Genomic DNA, 19,798 nt, shown 5'->3' with positions numbered 1-19,798 from the left:
CCATTAAAACTGCTCGAATGGGGCTTTCACTTGATGTCCCAAATATAGTTGGCTCGGAATTACTTTATTGAGTTTGAGTCCTTTAGAGTCCATTTATTATGGAAGATCAGTGGATACAAGTGTTGTGCAGGGATTGCATGATGTGAGTTTCTGAAAATAATGGAATTTTGTACATATAATTAGGAGCCAGGAAGTGTACTTTGCTCGCTACAGTATAGTTACAATGAGAGATCAATTTCACATCTCATTCAGTAGGCTATTGAAATTGTGGTAAGAATTTTGAGCAACATTCTCTGGCAGAGTTCTGCTGGTAGAAGCATTAATATCAATTAATGTAGGAACAGGAGTGGGCCATTCCTCCCCTTGAGCCTGTTCTATTAGATCATGACTCATCTGTATCTCAACTCCATTTACTTGCCTTTGTTCTGCATACTGATTCAGGATTTTCACTGCCACAAAAGGTCTTTTTGGTCCATGTGGGGAGTACATTTTTCCCTAAAGCAGTATCTGAAAACCAGGCTGTTGTTCAGTTTTATCTCCCACTAAAATAGAGTAAAACAAAAAAATGGATGGGTAGTAATTCTAGCTCCAGATCAGATGAAACCCATTTATTCTGTGATTAATCTTTCTTCCTATGATTGTCATTAACCTAAGCAGGGTTGGATATCTGGGAATTGGAAGGATGCTTATCCTGGCACAAAGGACAGTATAAAGTTCAGTTCCAGCTTAATTAGTTGAATAAAAACTACCTGAAGACTGAGGGATATGCCTTTTAAGGGGTTCACACTCCATTCAGAAGAACCAAAATGGCACTTCATCTACTCATTTAAAATATATAAACAGTCCACTTTTTGATTTATTCAAGGAAAATAAATACAGTGCTTATAGATTTTTAAGGGTGGTGTTACACTGCAAATGCCAGTTTCAGATCAGCACTTGCTTAGAGTGATGTGTATCTGCTCGCTGGTCAAGAAACAGAGCACTCTGCAGTTTGAGATGTCAGTATACATGCAATAAAGGGTATTAGTGTGCTATATCATTTTTTAAATTTAACTTTGACTTATTTTGATAGAACTTCCTTTGATTTTTTTTCTGAAACAAAACTATATGCGTTTTCAAGTTAACTAGGCAATTCTAGTCAATGTTTTTTTAAATTAATTTGCAGCTTGATATCAATAAATTATGACTGCAATTAAAATTCCAACTTGCATTTTCAGGATGTTGATTCAAGGCATTGTATATTCTGGAGACAGAAGCTTGTATTAGTGTAGGGTGGTTTATTGATGGAATGGATCTTTTATGTCTGCTATGGCTTTGGTGTTTGCAAAGTAAAGCATTAATTGTCATGTACAAAAAGACTTTGTCTCAATTGCGTAGCAGATTGTTGTACTTTTCACTGTCATGTAGTTGAACCTTTTGAAACGACCTCAACTTTTATTAACATTTTTAAATGTTAGTAACATCTATTACACACTCACTGTAGCTGCACTTGACACCTATCCAGTTTGTTATAATCTATTCTTACACAAAAAACCTTGTCATTTGTCCCAAATCATTAGCACTTCTCCTTTCCTGAAGGTGCCAACTCAATTCCTGAGGTGGCAGCAGTCCTCTGGTACTCTTCCCTCAACTGCAAGTGCTGACAGGTAATTTATCCATGATGCAGTGATGCTGCTGAACTGGCTTCTGTCTTCACTCAGTGCTGATACATGCATACTTTCCATCAGCATCACTGGACAGTAATCAAGAGTTTGGTTCTTCATCCATCTGCAAAACCTCGGTAGAGCAAGCTAAGAACAGGATCACGTGTCTTCAGTTTTAACTTTTGTGTTACAGGTTGCACATTTCTATCGAACCGGAAGCAATACACAGCATTGCATACCTGTGTGATGGTGACGCGAGGACTGCATTAAACGGACTTCATCTTGCAATTCAGGCAAAAGTTGCAGAATCAAAAAAGCCACAGAACAATAATGTACAGAAAAATACTCCGACAAAGAAGGTTGTAATTAAGGAAATGCACATAAAAGAAGGACTTCAAAGGTCACACATACTGTATGATCGAGCAGGTAAATTCTCCATGCAGTGGAATGAGCACACTTCTCAGTAAACAAAAACCCTTTATTCCAAAAGTGGTAATTCTCAATTAATACTAGTAATGTATAACTTTAAGCCTTTCTGTGAAACACATTTTTTCCTTGCTGTCAAATTTTGACCATTCTTACTATTAATTGATACTTCTACCTGATCAGTTAAGATTGCTGCTCCTGATCACTATCCACTGACATCAGTATGAAAGTGTGCATGTGTGTACATATATGTCTGGTGAGTACAGGATCCAGTTTGGCTGTGATACCCTCACAAACTCAATCAATCAAACAAATTCCTCAACCAACTTTCCACAGTACCAATGGAAAATCAGCAGTCGTCATAAAATCTTATGCTTCTCAATTTTGTTCAAATTGTTTTAATTGTAATTTTTCTTTCTCAATTAGGTCACCTTAAAAGAAAATTTATTATGCTACGCATTTTTAAAATAAAAATATACAATGCTAGAAAGAAATATCTAAACATGCTTATAAAATTAATCATTTAATGGTGGAAATACATGAAAGAAAACTGCTCCTCACTCTGGGTCCTGGAGCTTGACTCATTTGGACAGGAAAGGAGTAAACAGAGAAGGGAATGGAATTCCAAAAGTGTATGCAGGACTCTTTCCTCAAGCCTTATGTCTGTATCTTCAAGCGGCATTGCAAATCTAGTTATGAGTAACAAAACAGTTATTGTGGATACACACCTCGGTAGTAGTGACCATGATGTGGTTCATTTTGAAGTCCAAAAGAACAAAGACAAGGCAGCATTTTGGAATAGGGTAGATTTTTAGAAAAGTGAGGAGTGAGCTAGCTGAGGTGGAAAAATAAATTTACACATGGGATTGTAGACCAGAAAGGGATTGCGAAGATGCAGAATAAATATATTAATTATTTCATATTTTAGGATATGTGGATAACTAAACAGCAGCAGCAGCAACAATTGCATTTATATAGTGCCTTTTTAAAGTTGAAAAATGTTCTAATGCACTTCAAAGGCATAATCAGTCAAAAATGGATATTGAGCTAAGATGATATTAGGAGGGGTGACCAAAAAGCTTGGTCAGAGGTGGGTTTTAGGGAGGAAATTCCAGAGGGTGTACCTGCACTGTTGAAGCCATACTGCCAATGGTGGGATGAAGGGAGTGGAGACACACAAAAGAACAGTCAGAGGAATGATCGTTCAGGGTGAGGTTTTAGATCTGAAGGGGTTATAGAGATGGGAAGGGCTGAAGGCAAAAAGAGCTTTAAAGATGAGGTGAGAATTTTAAATTCCAATGAAAATAGAGCCAAATTTTCAAGTCTTTTAGTATTTCAATTTTCTTACACCAGGCAGCATCCTGGTGAAGCTGTGCTTTACCCTCATTATTGCCTCAATATCCTTCCTATCGCGTGGAGTCCATAACTTCAATTGTGGGAAATATTAGGAGAAAAATGTCACTTATAATCAAGGAAATAACTTGGAGAAAATGGTTTGGTAAATAAGGGAAAAATAAGTTTTTTTAAAAAATGTCCTTGCATCTTATTGAATACTGTAAATGTATTGTGGAAAGTGGGACAAAAGTAATTGTTGTAAATGACTGGGAATGAGGTTTTGGGAGGAAGAACATCACTAGTATTAGAAGTATATCTGAGGAGCTACACGGCCTCAGTAAAGCATGTAAATATTTTACCTCTGATCAATAATGAAATATATTTGATTCGGTGGCTGAACAACTGCTTCACATACACTCGTGCAAAAGAAACCACGCTGCAGATCCTGGGCTGAACAGTATCATTCAAAGTATAGTAATATAATAGTCACTGGTCTGTCATCATTGTAATATTGTAATACCTGTTTCATTCTGAGGCGAGGAACATTATAATTGTATATCGGCACTACACAAGACCATGCGAGCATCAGACGAGAAGTCTGCCCTCTACTGGCTGGCAAGGATGTTGGAAGGTGGTGAGGATCCACTGTATGTAGCACGGAGACTGGTGAGGTTTGCCAGTGAAGATGTAGGTAAGATTTCAGAATAGCATTGAATATCTCGTCCAACTGTCACGTCTTTGCACTTTGTTAATCGTTGGTTGGAAAGAAAAGGGGTTAGTTGTAGAGCTGAAAACATCACAAGTTTCAGAGTTCCTCTTCGTTATGAAGTTCAGACCAAATTCACAACTTGTTGTGTAAAATTTAAGAATTTCATTGTAAACTTTTCTATGCACCAAATGTTGCTAGAGTGAGACATTTTGCTGTGTGCAGCATTAGACTTTTCCTTTCACTCTTCAACTCAGATTTTTTTGTGATGTGACTTGCTGGAAGCTCACTGGGCATTTGGAATCTTTGTGAACAATGGGACCAACAATGTATCTCGTTGGCCAATGCATTTTAAGGATTGAGAAAGCAACAGGAACAACTGAGAAGAAAATAGGATGAATTAGTCAAATCGGGTACAAAAAGAGAAATAGAGAGGGAGGGCAAGATTAGAGAGAAACAAAAAAGGAGACAGAAAAGAAAAGTAAGAAAAAAGATTGACATTTTTTTAAATCTCTAACAACAATTCACAACATGAAGGACTGAGACTCCGCAGTTTAAATTGTTCCCTTTCTGGCCAGAGAGGTTGATTGGCAATGCACTAGCAATTATCATGTCATCAAAAAGGTATGCTGTTTATTATGAGCCCTGACTTTGTGCGGCAAGTTTAATGGACACTTAATCCAGCAAGTTCTTCAGAATAATGGAGAAGCCAAAGATGAGAAGCTGTGCTTCACACAAACAGGGGAGCAGCTTAAATCAAGTAGCAAGTTGTGGAGATTCACACCTCATGTATCTCTTCACCCTGAACGTGCTGGCCTACTTGTGCATTATTAACAGTATGCCTTGTGAACATGTAGTTATTTTTCCTGGAAGATTTGGCCCATTATGTTAGAAACTTAAAATAAAATGCACTCAACAGAAGCATAATTAAATGAGTAAAATTAATAAACTCTCATTTTCTTAAGGAGAACTAAAACCATAATGTAAAAAGTATCCTTCTACATAATGAGTAAAGACAAAACATTTCATATACACATTATTTACTAGCTAATGAGGATAGGTTTGAAAGTCAAGCCCAGATCAAGGGTGGAGCTGATTGGTTGCTGATGGCTGGAATTTGGGGCAGATCCTGGTTCTATCAGGATTACAGTCCTTTTTGTCCATGCAGCCATTTTCCAGTGTGGGGATAGGCAGTTCTTCCAAGGGCCAGGCCTGAGGGAAGTCCTGGGCTGCCCCAGAAATCATGCTTAGTGCAGAACTCACTAGTTGAAAACTGACTTGAGTTCCACTGAAGCTTCTTGAAAAGGAGAGATATTTGACATAACTCTAGTTCAACTACATGGTTGACACTCAAAGCCCTTAGAGCACATGGGGATGGGCAATAATTAACCATATCTGTATCACCCACATGCCAGGAACAAATATTAAGAAAAAGGCCAATGAATTGATTGCACCATCAATGCATGCTTTTACACATCTATGTGCAAGGAGCTTCCAATACAAGAGTATACAACTTTTTGTTACCATGTGTTGTTTTGTTGCACACAGTAAAGCTTCATCAACCTATTTATATTTGTTTGCGTGTGTGTATGTATACATGTATGTATAAAAGTTTCAAAGTTCCCATTTATTTGCATATATCTGAAGCTTGGGATATTTACTGATCATGGTGTTCTGGTGTCAGAATTGTCCACCAATGTGACAACACTAAGATGCCCTTTGCATGTCTTGTAGACATACAATATTCAAACAGGCCAAACTACATTTAAGAAATAATAGCTCAAGCAGAACTGAGTTGCCTGGATTTCATGGACAGATTGCTAGGGCTTAAGAGCGGTATAGTTCATGGGCTAAACCCTATGGAATGGGCTTTATGCAGAACATCTTAGTCTGAATATTTGTGTAAAGACTCATTTAGCTCCTATTATTTTGGTAGACTAGTGTGTCTTTTGACATTTTTATTTTGTTTTCACGGTGGACCAATGACTTCTGTCAAGTAAAGGCTTTGCTGACTAGTCCTAATTTCTTGTACTCATTCTAAAATTTTTGTAGAAAAGTAGTAGTGAAATGAAGGCTTCAGACATTGAAATCATCTTTACTTCAAACTCTGCAGTATAACTGGCTTGTATAAATATATGAATATTTTACAATGTTACAATTTCTGAAGGGTGGTATATTAAACTCAGCTGTTGCTTGTTGATCTTTTATAGGACTGGCAGACCCTTTGGCTTTGACCCAGGCAGTATCTGCTTACCAAGGATGTCATTTTATAGGGATGCCTGAATGTGAGGTATTTTAATTTTTTTATTCCTGTCTGTGTATTTATATCTGGATTACAACAACTATTTTGCACTTCTTGAAATTACATTGTTTCATACTTATTTAAGGCAATCTGCTAGATTCTGTTCCGCTCTCAAACTGCAGATTGTTATTAACTGGAATAGCTGCGATAAGTTTCATGCACTTAAATTCCCAATAGTGTTGCTACTAGGTTAATGCTGCAATATTTAGTATCACTACTTAGAGCGGGATAACTGGTGCCTTTAGGGCATTGTATCGTACCAGTTTTCAGTATGTCGGCAGCCGATGCTTGGTGCATGGCCCAATTTGGTTTTGGTCTCAACACTGCACACAATTGGCTCTTGTGGACCAGGAGGAAGATGAGTATCTTGAATCACTTGGGCTTGTTTGACTGAATCTCTCTTTCATCAATTTTCACAATTAAGTGTCTCCTGACCATGCAGAGCACGCACAGAGTGGCCGCCAATGTCATCAGTGCATCCAAACATTTGCCAGTATGAATCCGCGTATGCGCGCGCCGTCGTCACCATGCAGTGAGGTCAGATGTAATGATGTCCGAGCGTTGCTTCACCCCTCAATGGCCGGGATTGCCACCTCCAATCCCCCCCCCCGCGCCCCCAAACAGTATCCCGCTCCCTCTTGCCATCTTCGCCTCAATCGCCGATTTCAGTTTCCCGCTTCTGACTACTCGCCGCTTCGCTGCTTTGGCCACTTCCCTCCCTTCAACCACTTGTTCCCCATCGTGCCGTGCTGCTTGGAGAAGTGGCAGAGGGTGGGGGCAGAAAGTGGTCATCCAAGTGTGATGCGAGTGGCCACGGGGTGACAGAGCGATGCAGGGAGCAAGCAGCTAAGAAGGCGGCGCGGCCGGGGATGGGAGGGGTGCGGGTAGCAGTGAGGTGGAGAGTGAGCGGCTGGTGGGGGGAAGCGGCGAGATGAGCAGCCAGGGTGGGGGGAGCGGCAATGGCAGGAGGGAGTGAGGTACAGTTGGGGGTGGAATGGAGGCGGCAATTGCAGCCATTGAGGGGTTTTGGTTTAATTTGTTTTTTGTGTTAAATTGAGCAGCGCCATCTTTATTACTGGCAGCTGCCCGAGACGTCGCAGACAGTGACGTTTCTGTTGATGAGGCTGCGTTTACACATGTGCCAGTACTGCGCAACCTAGTGGTTGCATCGTCAGCAAACTCAACCTTTTCGCAATCCCTTATTTGACAGCTCATTCAAGTGGGGAAAGTGACTTGATGTTGCAGGTGACTCCTGGGGCAGCCCAGGACCTCCCTCAGACCTGATCCCTTTAAGACTGTCCATCCCCACACTGAGAAATGGCTACATTGGCAAAAGAAATGCATGATTCCAGCAGAATCAGGATATGCCCCATATTCCAGCCACCAGTAGCCAAGCTGTGAGCTCCATCCATGGTTCAGGCTAGAATTTCAACCCCATACTCATATTAACTGGCAAAGAGTGTGTATAGAAGGAAAAATATTGAACCCTGTATTCAGAAGTGATATTTTTTAGAATGATTTTACTTCTTGCTAAGAAAATTGCATGTTTTATTAATTTTACTCATTTAATTGTTTCTGTTGCGTGCATTTTATATTTGAAGTTTCTAACATTTTCCTGGAAAAATAACAGCATGTTAACAACGCTCACTGTTATTAATGCACAAGTAGCCCAGCAGGTTCATGGGGTGAAGAGATGCACCTTGAGGTGTGAATCTCCAGAACTTGCTTGTCGATTTACACTTTTCCACAGTTTACTTCGCACAAATGGCATCTTGTCCTTAGCTTCCCTGTTATTGCAAAGAACTTGCTGTGTGTTCACTAAGTGTCCATTAAAGTTGCCATAGAAAGTTAGGGCTAATAATTGTGAATTACCTTTTTTAATGACATGATAATGAAGAAGTAGTATTAGTCACAGTCTTTCAAAGCTCTCTTGATTTGGGAATTGTGCTGTTAGATTGGAAATTTGCTAATTTCACTCCATTATTTAAGAAGGGTGGGACAGAGAAACCAGGTAACTAAAGCCCTATCAGTTTAATGTCAGTTTGTGGGAAAGCTACTAGAATCTGTCATTAGGAATAGTGTGACTGAGCATTTAAGCAAATATGAGCTGATTAGAGAGAGCCAGGATGACTTTAAGGGCAAGTCATGTATAAATAGTCTAGCTGAAATTTTTCAGATGGTTCAAATAAGGTAGATCAGGGATTGTTTGTTTATGGATGTTATTTAATAGGACTTCCAGAAGGTATTCAATAAAGTTCCACATGAGAGATTATTAAAAGTGAGAACACACAGATTTGGAGGTAGCCTTTTTACTTGAGTTGGAAATTGGTTGGGAGGTAGGAGACACAGTGTGGGGATAAAGGCTAGGCACTCTGATTGGCGGGATGTGATGTGGTGTTCCCCAGGGATCTCTTCTGGGGCCTCAACTTTTCACCATATTTATTAATGCCATTGTCATGAAGACCCCCACCTGCCAAGAATGAGGCATATTAATTTCATTATGTGAAACATTAATTTTAAACTGTTGCTGGACTGACGAGATGAATTGTTTAAAGAGATCTGCAGTGCCTGGAAAATTTGCATACTAAGAGGCAGTTGCCTGGAGAGACAGTAGAACAGTTCCCTGATCCAATTAACCCAAATGGATTATGATCATCAAACATTGAATGTGGAATAAGCCAGCATTCCATTCTCCTCTGTTGCCTGCCCCCCGCCCCGCCACCACTGCGGGTGTCTACTAAGATGAAAGGAATCCACAAAACGCAGGGGAGTTGTTTTTAAAAAAAAAACTAGTCACATGACTAACCTGCTAGCCCAGGTTTGGTTTTGAACTGCTCACAACAATTTGGGTCGGACTGCGACTGAAGTTGAAGAAAGAGCCTCTCATGAATTTCCAGATCCACTGAAGACACTTAAACCTCGAGAGAAGAGTCATACATTGAAACAGGTTTGAAAGTGTCAAGATTTAACTGCAATCAAAGACTCTACATTGAACTCAAAGCACAGTAAATAAACCCTAGCTATTGCTTCAAACTTTTCCCTTTTTATTCTTGCTACTCTCTTTTTCTCTCTATCTGCATGTGTGTTTATCGTGTATGCATGCTAGCATGGTTACGTTGCGTATTCATAGTAGTTTTAAGGTTAATAAACTTGCACCTTTCTTGTTTAACTCCAAGAAAACCTATCTGGTTGATTCCTTTGCCTTACAATTGGAGAGCAGTGAACAAGGATTCACTGAGGGGGAGGCAAAAACACGGTATTTTTAAAAATTAAACTCTGTTACGGTTAAACCAGGCAAAGGCTGACAGGGAACCCCTACACCTCTTTCTCACCTGAACGTAACACCATGGATGAAGGGGTAGAGAGTTGTATGTCAAGAACAAGGGGGCATAATAAAATTAGAGCTAGACCATTCAGGCGTGAAATCAAACACTTTTTCGCACGAGGTGTAGTGGAAATCTGGAACACTGCTAAAAATCTGTGGAAGCTAGGACAATTGGAGTTTTCAGTATTTGAGGTTGCTTATTTTTGTTGGACAAGGGTATTAAGGGATATAAAACAAAGGTGTGAAAATGGAATTGAGGTGCAGATCAGCCATCAACTGAATGGCAGAGCAGTCTACCCAGTTCCTTGTGTTCCTATGTTCCTAGAGTATTAACAGTGCAAGGAATACTTGGAATCAGTGGACAGTGCAATTCTTGCAACCTTCGCCAGTCCTCCTGTAAAAGAAACAAGTGACTTGCATTTATATTGCATCTTTCATGATCTCCGGACGTCCCAATTACATCCAATGTAGTCAATGTTATAGGAAGCAATTGATTGGCAAATGTAGATGGACAACACGACAACACATCAAAACATATTCTAATCAGTAAAAATATTGGTGAGCTCATCAAAAAATTGCATTAAACATTTGCTATTGTCTAAAGAACTAAAGATTGACACTTAGATACCTTTTAGAAGGATGCAGAAGAGAAGAATACATGGTTCTGGCCAATAAATCGTGTTAAGACAGGTGACTGTGTTTCTCCTGATTGGTATAGTGATCTTTGTTGAGGCATTATTCAATTTATAGAATGATGATTGGTATATTTAAGAGTGAGTAATGGCCTTTCTCTTTTATCCTACAGGTTATTTTAGCACAGTGTGTTACATACCTAGCTAGAGCACCAAAGTCTGTTGAGGTTTACATGGCATATGAAGCTGTTAAAGAGTCTCTGAGGAATCACAAAGGACCATTGCCTTCGGTCCCCCTGCACCTAAGAAATGCACCTACAAAACTCATGAAGGATCTTGGCTATGGAAAAGGTTATAAATATTGTACTTTCAGCAAGCTGGAGGAGAGTCCCTGTCCAACTAAAGAGTAGCTTCTTTATCACAATCGGCTCGTTCTCCCCTATTTAATCAAGACAGTTGGTTTTTTTTGTCTAACAGTAGGAAGTAACGCTGTGAAAGAAATTTCAACCAGCAAGGAAAAAGAAACTGACGTACAACTTGTAATCAGGTTACTTCAATTGTTAGCACCTTTCTGCCAATTTCATCTCTAGAGCATAATCTTAATGAAGTAGAAAATTGAAGAGAAAGGTTTAGAAGCAAGAACAAAAGACCAAGTGGCTCTGAAATTCAATGTTTCTCCAGAAGTAACTTTGGCCATTTATCCATTTCTCTGAGGGCCATGGTGTATGCTCTTGCAGAAGCTAAAGCTGGAAACCAGTAGAACCCCTATTTCCAGGTTAGTGAAGAAGGATGAATATTTTCTGGATTCAGAAAGGTAGACAATAATTGGGTTTGTGCTGTATCTCTTATTTATTATATGTCACTGACTCATCACTAGTTTTGCCTAAAGATGCACAGGAAAGAAGCTAAGTCAAAGATGCACCTCAAAGTTGGAACAGCCTCCTTGATACCGACGAGGTATTGGTTTATCACGTCCTCAAGCCATTCTAAAGTCCTTCATATACAACAAATTATTTTGAAGTGCAGTCACTGTTATTTATGTAGGCAAATGGGACCACAAGATCCCATAAGTAAAAAAAAAAGCAGCACTGGACAAGAGTGTAGATGCCTAAAGTAGATTGGATTAATAATTCCTGAGCCAGTGAATTTGCATCCAAGCTAAATTCCTGCTTTTTATTGGACTTACTTCTCTAGAAACTTAATAATCTAGAGAACCCATTAGCTTGCTTTTGGAAATAGAATTTTTTTTTTGGTGTCATAGAGGTCGAGTTGGGATTGAGGCACCTTTTTAAAGCAAAGTAGAGGTAGCTTTACTGTGCATTTGCTCCCGTACTATGCCTCACCCAGGTGTGCTAGATCATTATACTGGATGCCCATAGAGTTCCATCCGCCAACATGGACATCCCTCACTTTGATCAGCACAAAAACTCATCAAAAAAATTACATTGGTTTACCTCATCTCCATAAACTCATTCACAGAGTGGACTCTAGTTGCTTACAGTTGACTGAGGATACATTGAGAAAAATAAGATATATGTGATTGTAAAAAGTTATATGTATGCTTCTATAGTGTAAAAAAAAAATAAGGTTAACCTCTTTTCAGGAATTTTCCAATTTTTTTATTTGTAAAGTTTTAAAATTTTACAAATTTGTAAATGTTCTGAACAGTTACGATATATATATATTCGTTAGTATACATGTAAATTTTTTCATTAGATGTTTACTGCTTCTGAAATTTGTTCCATGTATATAGGGAAATTTCGACCTTGCTTCATTTACAAGTTAGTCTAATATAAATAAAACATTACAGTATGGTAGATGATTTGTCAAAAATGCACCTACAAAATCCTGTTAGGGAAACTGTTAAACTCCAACAGCTTGTATTTATATAGCACCTTTAACATGGCAATTACAGGAGTGTTATCAGACAAAATTTTGTTTTGAAAATATAGCATGAAACTCCTACTGACTAATGTACATGGCAAAAAGCTGAGTTGTTGAAAGCTACCTTAACCTCCCCAATACACATGATGGCTACTGCAATGAAATTCTACACTTGCAGGCTGCCAGTAAACTGCAACTTTAAAGCACAAGACCTGAGCACAAGGAATAATGTAGACATCAACAAATGCACAGAAATCTTCATTTCTGGTCTTTTTAAAATAAATTATCATTTTAGATCCATACTATTTTAAAACAAATTCTAAAGAGCAACTGAATGGGCCTGTAAAAATGGCACTTTACTTTGGACAAACTTGATTATATGAGTCAAACATACTTTTGTGAACATTTCATGGTTAAAAATATGTTTAAATTTGTTCACTATTTATGACTGCTGGGATGTGGTTTCACAGATGTCAAGCAACCTTCAGTTCCTCATCTCTTATTTAAGCATTATTCGCAAGTGAAGTTTGAAGGTCAACATTGTCTGACCTCATGGGATGGGGGACATGTGTTTAGTCCTGTTCTCAAATTACTTCCATACCTACAAGTTTCAGCAAGTGTCACTGGGTAGTGATAAGTGGAAACCCTAGCTAAGTTTATTTTCTCCCTGCCTGCAAGGTGAATCCAAATGTGATTCCTCTACTGTCACCACAGCAGAGAGCTGACACAGCACAGAGTGGGAACTTTATGTTCTGTGTGGTACAGTTAGTCTTCAGATAAATTTACTGAACCATAGTGGGGGCTGAGCCAATGTTGGAGCTTTTGACTTGACCACTTACTGTCACTGATTTTGAAATCAGCGTAAAACTGCAGTTGTCAACTTTGTGAGATTTCAGCTAATGCCTTTTCCCTGTAGCTTCCCTTTACATTAATCTCGAGCTGTGTATTCAAAGGAAGAGCATAGAACCTCCAGGTAGTATTGTGGATAAAAGCACCAGATTCTCAGGTTTGATTCTTGGGTGTAATTTGTCTTCAGCAGAAGTGTGAAATGGATGATAGCATATCAGCAGCCTGGTTTACATTGCACCTGATTTTCTTTCTGTTGATATGCCAATTTTGCAAGAACACTGAAGATCAATTTCATGCCCTCAGTCTCTGCTGAGTTTGCTGATCTCAGCTGGGCCAGCTGTTGAAGTTATCATTGTTTTCCTCAGGGCAAAAAGAGAAAAGTCAACCAGTGTTTCTGTACTGGGTTGAAGAGTAAATGGAGCAACATCTTGGAGGGATGTCAAACAGTGAGGATAGTACGAATCACCTGCACCAGGACATAAATAGGCTAGCAGAATGGGCAGATAAGTGGCAGATGAAAATACTGCCAAGTGTGAGGTGATGCATTTTGGCAGAAGGCATAGGGTGAAGCAATATAGACTTAATGGCACAGTTATAAAGAGTGTGCAGGAACAGAGGGGCCTGGGGTGCATCTGCATTGATTTTTGAAGGTGGCAGGATATAATGAGAGTGGTTAGCAAAGCATATGGGAACTTGGGACTTCATAAAAGGAGGCATCAGGTACAAAAGCAGGATGTTAGCTGAACCTTTATAAAGCTCTGGTTAGACTGCAACTAGAGTATTGTGTTCTGGATGTCACACTTTAGGAAGGATGTGAGGGTCCTTGAGAAGGTGCAGAGGAGATTTATCAGAATGGTTCTAGAGATGGGGGATTTTGGTCACCAGGTTAGGTTGGAAAAGCTGGAGTTGTTCTCGAGCAAAGGAAATTGAGGGAAGATTTGATAGAGATGTACAAGATTATGATAGGCTTAAGCTAAGTTAGACAAAGATTAACATGCTAGAGGAATGTGAAGAAGAATATTTTTAAGCCTCGAGTGGTAATGACCTGGAACTCGCAAATTGCATGGGCACTTGAGGGAAATAAACTTGCATGGCTACAGGGATCAAGCAGGGGAGTGGGATTGACTAGATTATTCTCTGGAGAGCCGACATAGGCTCAATGGACCAAATGGCCTCCTTCTATGTCAGAAAAGACACTGACATCTTTGAAGCTTAAAAACAACAAAAGGAAAAGGTTGGAGCAACACTGACCATAGTGGTATTAATGAAACTGAATTGGGCAGAAAGGTTGAGAGAGTTGGTGAATGAGATGGCTGGCTTTTCCTTGCCACTGTCCCCATATCTTGGAAAGTTTGGAAGATTATGGCAGACCCTTCCACTGTCTCCCATTCCTGGAGCAACCTGGGCTGCAAGCCTTCTGAACCAGGTGTCTTATCCACTCTTAAGCATAGTCAGCCTTTCCAGTACATCCTGCCTATCAATTACCATCCCATCCATTACCTCTACCATCTCCACTTCTAATGATATTTTATCAACATCCTCTTTCTTAGTAAACACTGATACAAAGTACTCATTAAGTATTCTAGCCTTGCCCTGTGCCTCTAAGCATATATCACTTCTTTGTCCTTAATAGGCCCTACCCTACCTCTTACTACCTGTTTACTATTTACATGCAGGGGTAAAATTAAAAAGGAAATAAGGAAAGCAAGGAGAGGGCATGAAAAAGTATTGGCAAGTAAAATCAAGAAAAATCCAAAGATGTTTTATAAATACATGAAGAGCAAGAGGATAACTAAGTAAAGGGTATGGGTGATTAGGGACCAAAAGCTTTTGTGGAGTGCAAGATTGGGCTTGGGGCTAAATGAATACTTTGCATCTGTTTTCACAAAAAAGGGGAACAAAGCAGACATAGTAGTTAATGAGAAGGGTGAAATATTGGATGGGATAAACATAGTGAGGGTTGGAAATATTAAGATGTTTAGCATGTTTGAAAGTGAATAAATCACCAGGCCTGAATGATATGTATCCAAGACTGCTAAGAGAAGCAAGGGAAGAAATAGCGGAGGCTCTGACCATCATTTTCCATTCCCCTTTGTCTACAGGCGTGGTGCCAGAGGACTGCAATCTTGTACCATTGTTTAGAAAGGGAGGCAGGAACAGCCTGTGTAATTGCAGGCCAGTCAGCCTAACTTTGATGGTGGACAAATTATTGGAAAAAATTCTGAGACACAATATAAATCATCACTTAGAAAGGCATGGATCAATCAAGGACAGTCATCATGGATTTGTTAAGGGAAGGTTGTGTCTGAATTTTTTGAGGAGATAACAAGGAGGGTCGATGAGGGTAATGCAATTGATGTAGTCTATATAGATTTTAGCAAGCCTTTTGATAAGATCCTAAATGGCAGATTGATCAGAAAATTAAAAGCTCATGGGATCCAGGGGAAAGTGGCAAGTTGGATCCCAAATTGGCTCAGTGGCAGGAAGCAAAGGGTAATGGTTGACGGATGTTTTTACAAGAAATGGGAGCAGGAGTAGGCCATTTGGCTCCTCGAGCCTGCTCTGCCATTCGACAAGATCATGGTTGATCTGATCGTGGCCTCAACTCCACTTTCCTGCCTGCCCCCAATAACCCTTGATTCCCTGTAGATCAAAAATCTAAAGCAGCCTTGATTATATTCAATGACCCAGCCTCCACAGCTCTCTGGGAAAGAGAATTCCAAAGATTAGTGACCCTCTGAGATAAGAAATTCTTCCTTATTTCTATCTTAAATGGGAAACCCCTAATTCTGAAATTGGCTCCTACCTAGTTCTAGATTCCCCCACAAGAGGAAGCATCATCTCAGCATCTATCCTGTCAAGCCCCCTCAGAATCTTATGTTCCACAAAGATCACCTCTTATTTTTCTAAACTCCAATGAGTATAAGTCTAACCTGCTCAACCTTTTCTATAAAACAGCCCCTTTATCCCGGGAATCAACTTAGTGAACCTTCTTTGAACTACCTCCAATGCAAATATATCCCTCCTTAAATAAGGAGACCAAAACTGTACGCGGTACTCTAGGTGTGGTCTCACCAACATGCTGTACAGTTGTAGCAAGACTTCCTAACTTTTATGCTCCATCCCCCTCGGAATAAAGGCCAACATTCCATTTGGTGCCTTAATTACTTGCTATACCTGCATGCTAACTTTTTGTGATTCATGTATGCAGACAGCCAGATCCCTCTGTACCACAGCATTCTGGAGTCTCTCTCCATTTAGATAATATTTTGCTTTTTTTATTCTTCCTACCAAAATGGATTACCTCACATTTTCCCACAATATACTACATCTGCTAAATTTTTGCCCACTCACTTAACCTATCTATATCACTTGCAGACTCCCTGTGTCCTCCTCACAACTTGCTTTCCTACCTATCTTTGTTTCGTCAGCATATTTGGCTACAATACACTCTATCCCTTCATTCAACTCATTAATATAGCTTGTAAATATTTGAGGCACCTGTATCACCGATCCCTGTAGCACTCCACTAGTTAGTTTGTCAACCTGAAAATGACACATTTATCTCGACTCTCTGTTTCCTGTTAGGCAATCTTCTATCTATGCTAATATATTATCCCCAACACCATGAGCTCTTATCTTGTGTAGTAACCTTTTATGTGGAACCTCATCGAATGCCTTTTGGCAATACAAATACACTACATCTACTGGTTCCTCTTTATCTACCCTGCTCGTTACATCCTCAAGGGACTCTAATAAATCTGTCAAACACAATTTCCCTTTCACAAAACCATGTTGACTCTGCTTGTTGGTGTTATGGTTTTCTAAGTGTGCTGCTGCTCCTTCCTTAATGATAGATTCCATTTTTGTGACTGAAGACTATTTCAAGTGGGGTTCTGCAGGGCTCAGTAGTGGGACTCTTGCTGTTTGTGGTATATATCAATGCCTTAGACTTAAGGCATGATTAAGACTTTTGCTGATGATACAAAAATTGGCCATGTGTTTGATAGTGAGGAAAAAAACTAGACTGGAGGAAGATACCAAAAGACTGGTCAGGTGGACAGGGAAATGGAATTCAATCTGGAGAAGTGTGAGATAATGCTTTTGGGGCAAGGGGATAGACAATAAAAGGTAGGATTCTGAGAAGTGTAGAGGAACAAAGGGACCTTGGAGTACATGTACACAGATCCCTGAAGATAGCAGGACAGGTAGATAAAGTGGTCAAGAAGGCGTACGGGATACCTTCCTTTATTGGCTGAGGCCTAGAGTATAAGAGCAGGGATGTTATGCTAGAAAAGTATGAAACACTAGTTAGGCAGCAGCTAGAGTACTGCTTACAGTTCTGGTCACCACATTACAGGAAGGACATGATTTGAATAGAGAGGGTACAGAGATTTATGAGGATGTTGCCAGGAATGGAAAATTTTAGCTACCAGGTAAGATTGGATAGGCTCGGGTTGTTTTCTTTGAAACAGAGGAGGCTGAGTGGAGATTTAATTGCTGTGTAAAAAAAATTAAGAACGGCCTAGATGGAGTGGATGGGAAGGACCTATTTCCCCTAGCAGAGAGGTCAATAACCAGGGGGCATAGATTTAAAGTAGTTGGTGGAAGGACTAGAAGGGAGTTGAGGAGTAATATTTTCACTGAGGGCAGCAGGGTCTGGAACTCACTGCCTGAAAGTGTGGTAGAGGCAGAAACCCTCATCATATTTTAAAAAACAATTGGATATGCACTTGAGTTGCTGTAACCTATAGGGCTACAGACTAAGAGTTGGAAGATGGGATTAGGCTGGGTAGCTCTTTCAGCCAGCAGGGTATATATGGACTTCCAAAAGTTGAGGCCCATAGAATAAAAAGGAACAATGGCAGCATGGATACAAAGTTGGCTGAGTGACAGGAAACAGAAGATATATAGTGTTCCCCAGGAGTCAATACTGGGACCACTCCTTTTCTTGATGTATATTAATGACATAGACTTGAGTACAGGTCACAATTTCAAAATTTGCAGCTGTCACAAAACTTGGAAGTATGGTAAACCGTGTGTTTGAGAGGACACAGACAAGCTGGTGGAATGGGCTGAGAGGTGGCAGATGAAATTTAACACAGCGAAGTGCGAAATGATGCATTTTGGTAGGAAGACGAGGAGAGGCAATATAAATTAAAGGGTACAATTCTAAAGGAGGTTCAGGAAGACACAGACCTGGGGGTTCATGTACACAAATCATTGAAGGTGGCAGGGCAGGTTGAGGAAGTGGTTATAAAGGTACACTTGATCCTGGGCTTTATAATGAGCTATTTCACATGATAAATACAAGAATTAAGTTACCTAGTTATTTATGAGTATGATATGCTGAAACTGAAGAATAGATGGAATATCTTTTATGATTACTGCATGTATTAGGAGTTTTTAAAAATTTAAACAAGTAAAGGTAATGTAACTTCCACAAAATACTTGCCTGGATTTTGCAATGGGAGCGATGGCAAAATTGTTAGCATTTGTCCTCATTACACCACTGCAACTGTCAGCAACTATGGGAATCTGCACACGCACAGAATAATGCAGAAATCCAGAAGTTGCTGTCAGTGATACTGTGCCTCTTCTGAGGGTGTGCTGTTGGACTGCCCCCAGACAAGAATGAATGGGAAATCTTTGAACTGGTCAGAACATCCACTCTTACACTGTTAATCTCGTTATAAAAACCCTTGGAAAAGTTACACCTTGTTGAATGAAGTGTAACAGGGTTTTTAACTGCCTACTAAGTTCATAATTACAGCTAAATATGCTCACTGGCCACAAAAGGTAATTTTATATTTGTGGAATGTCACATTTCTGCATTATGTTAAAAGATTACACATTTCTTTGCATTTAGAAGTTAAAATAAAGATAATCATTTATTTTGGACTCTGCAATTTTAAAGGAAAAACAAAGGGATTCAGTCCTTTTTAACTTCCTGGTTTGCTGTCTGTGAGAATACTTCAGTGTAGTTGGCTGCTTATCCTGTAACTGACACTACTGTTGCTGCACACCTGGAGATCCCCTTGACTTGGCACCAGATTTAAACTGCCGTCGGGAACGGGCAAGTCCGCATCACAGAGATCGCTAGATCTTTGTGGACAGCTTTCTTCACCACTGACAGTAAAATCTAGGCCCATATTGCATTGATCTCAAGTGAAAGAATAATACACACTTAAATTTAGATTTAAAAAAAGAAACTAATAGATCCACAAAATAAATTGTTTGGCAGCCGCATCTTGAATGCACATTACGTCGATTAAAATTGCATAAAATCATATCGGTGTTGTATGTACAATTATCCCAATAATTTCTGTGTACTTGCACTAGGGTAGGAACATCCTTACGCCACAGAATCCACACTACAAATGCTGCAGAACTTTTCCTTACACCCTCTTTTTGTATTAGTTGTGATTTGGTCCAGACCTCAATGATGTGTGCTTTCTGAAATCTAGCTTGAACACCCCGATTAAATCTTAGCAGAACGTTCTCTGCTCTATGGAGAACAATACCAACTTCTCTAACCTTTCCACATAACAGAAGTCCTAATCCCTTGTATCATTCTGATACATCACTTCTGCACCCTTTACTTTTCATCCTTCTTAAAGTATGGTGCCCAGAATTGAGGGGAGGCGGTGGTGTAGTGGTATAGCCAGAGACCTAGGGTATTTCTCTGGGGACATG

General features: G+C 39.7%; 1 protein-coding gene across 1 annotated transcript in view; it reads left to right on the top strand.

Moving 5' to 3' along the window:
* Positions 1–18,888, top strand: part of wrnip1 (WRN helicase interacting protein 1) — a 62,319-nt gene extending 43,431 nt beyond the window's left edge. The window contains exons 4-7 of the mRNA XM_068055293.1: positions 1,837–2,069; positions 3,940–4,095; positions 6,321–6,400; positions 10,543–18,888. Of these exons, the coding sequence (XP_067911394.1) occupies positions 1,837–2,069; positions 3,940–4,095; positions 6,321–6,400; positions 10,543–10,779 (706 nt within the window). The 3' untranslated portion in view covers positions 10,780–18,888. The remainder of the gene's footprint in view (positions 1–1,836; positions 2,070–3,939; positions 4,096–6,320; positions 6,401–10,542) is intronic.
* Positions 18,889–19,798: the final 910 nt, after the last annotated feature.

The sequence above is a fragment of the Heterodontus francisci genome, chromosome 2 (genome assembly GCF_036365525.1).
Source record: "Heterodontus francisci isolate sHetFra1 chromosome 2, sHetFra1.hap1, whole genome shotgun sequence".
NCBI classification, from domain to species: Eukaryota; Metazoa; Chordata; class Chondrichthyes; order Heterodontiformes; family Heterodontidae; genus Heterodontus; species Heterodontus francisci.
Note: the sequence above shows the minus strand (reverse complement) of the source record. Positions and strands in the feature narration are given on the sequence as shown.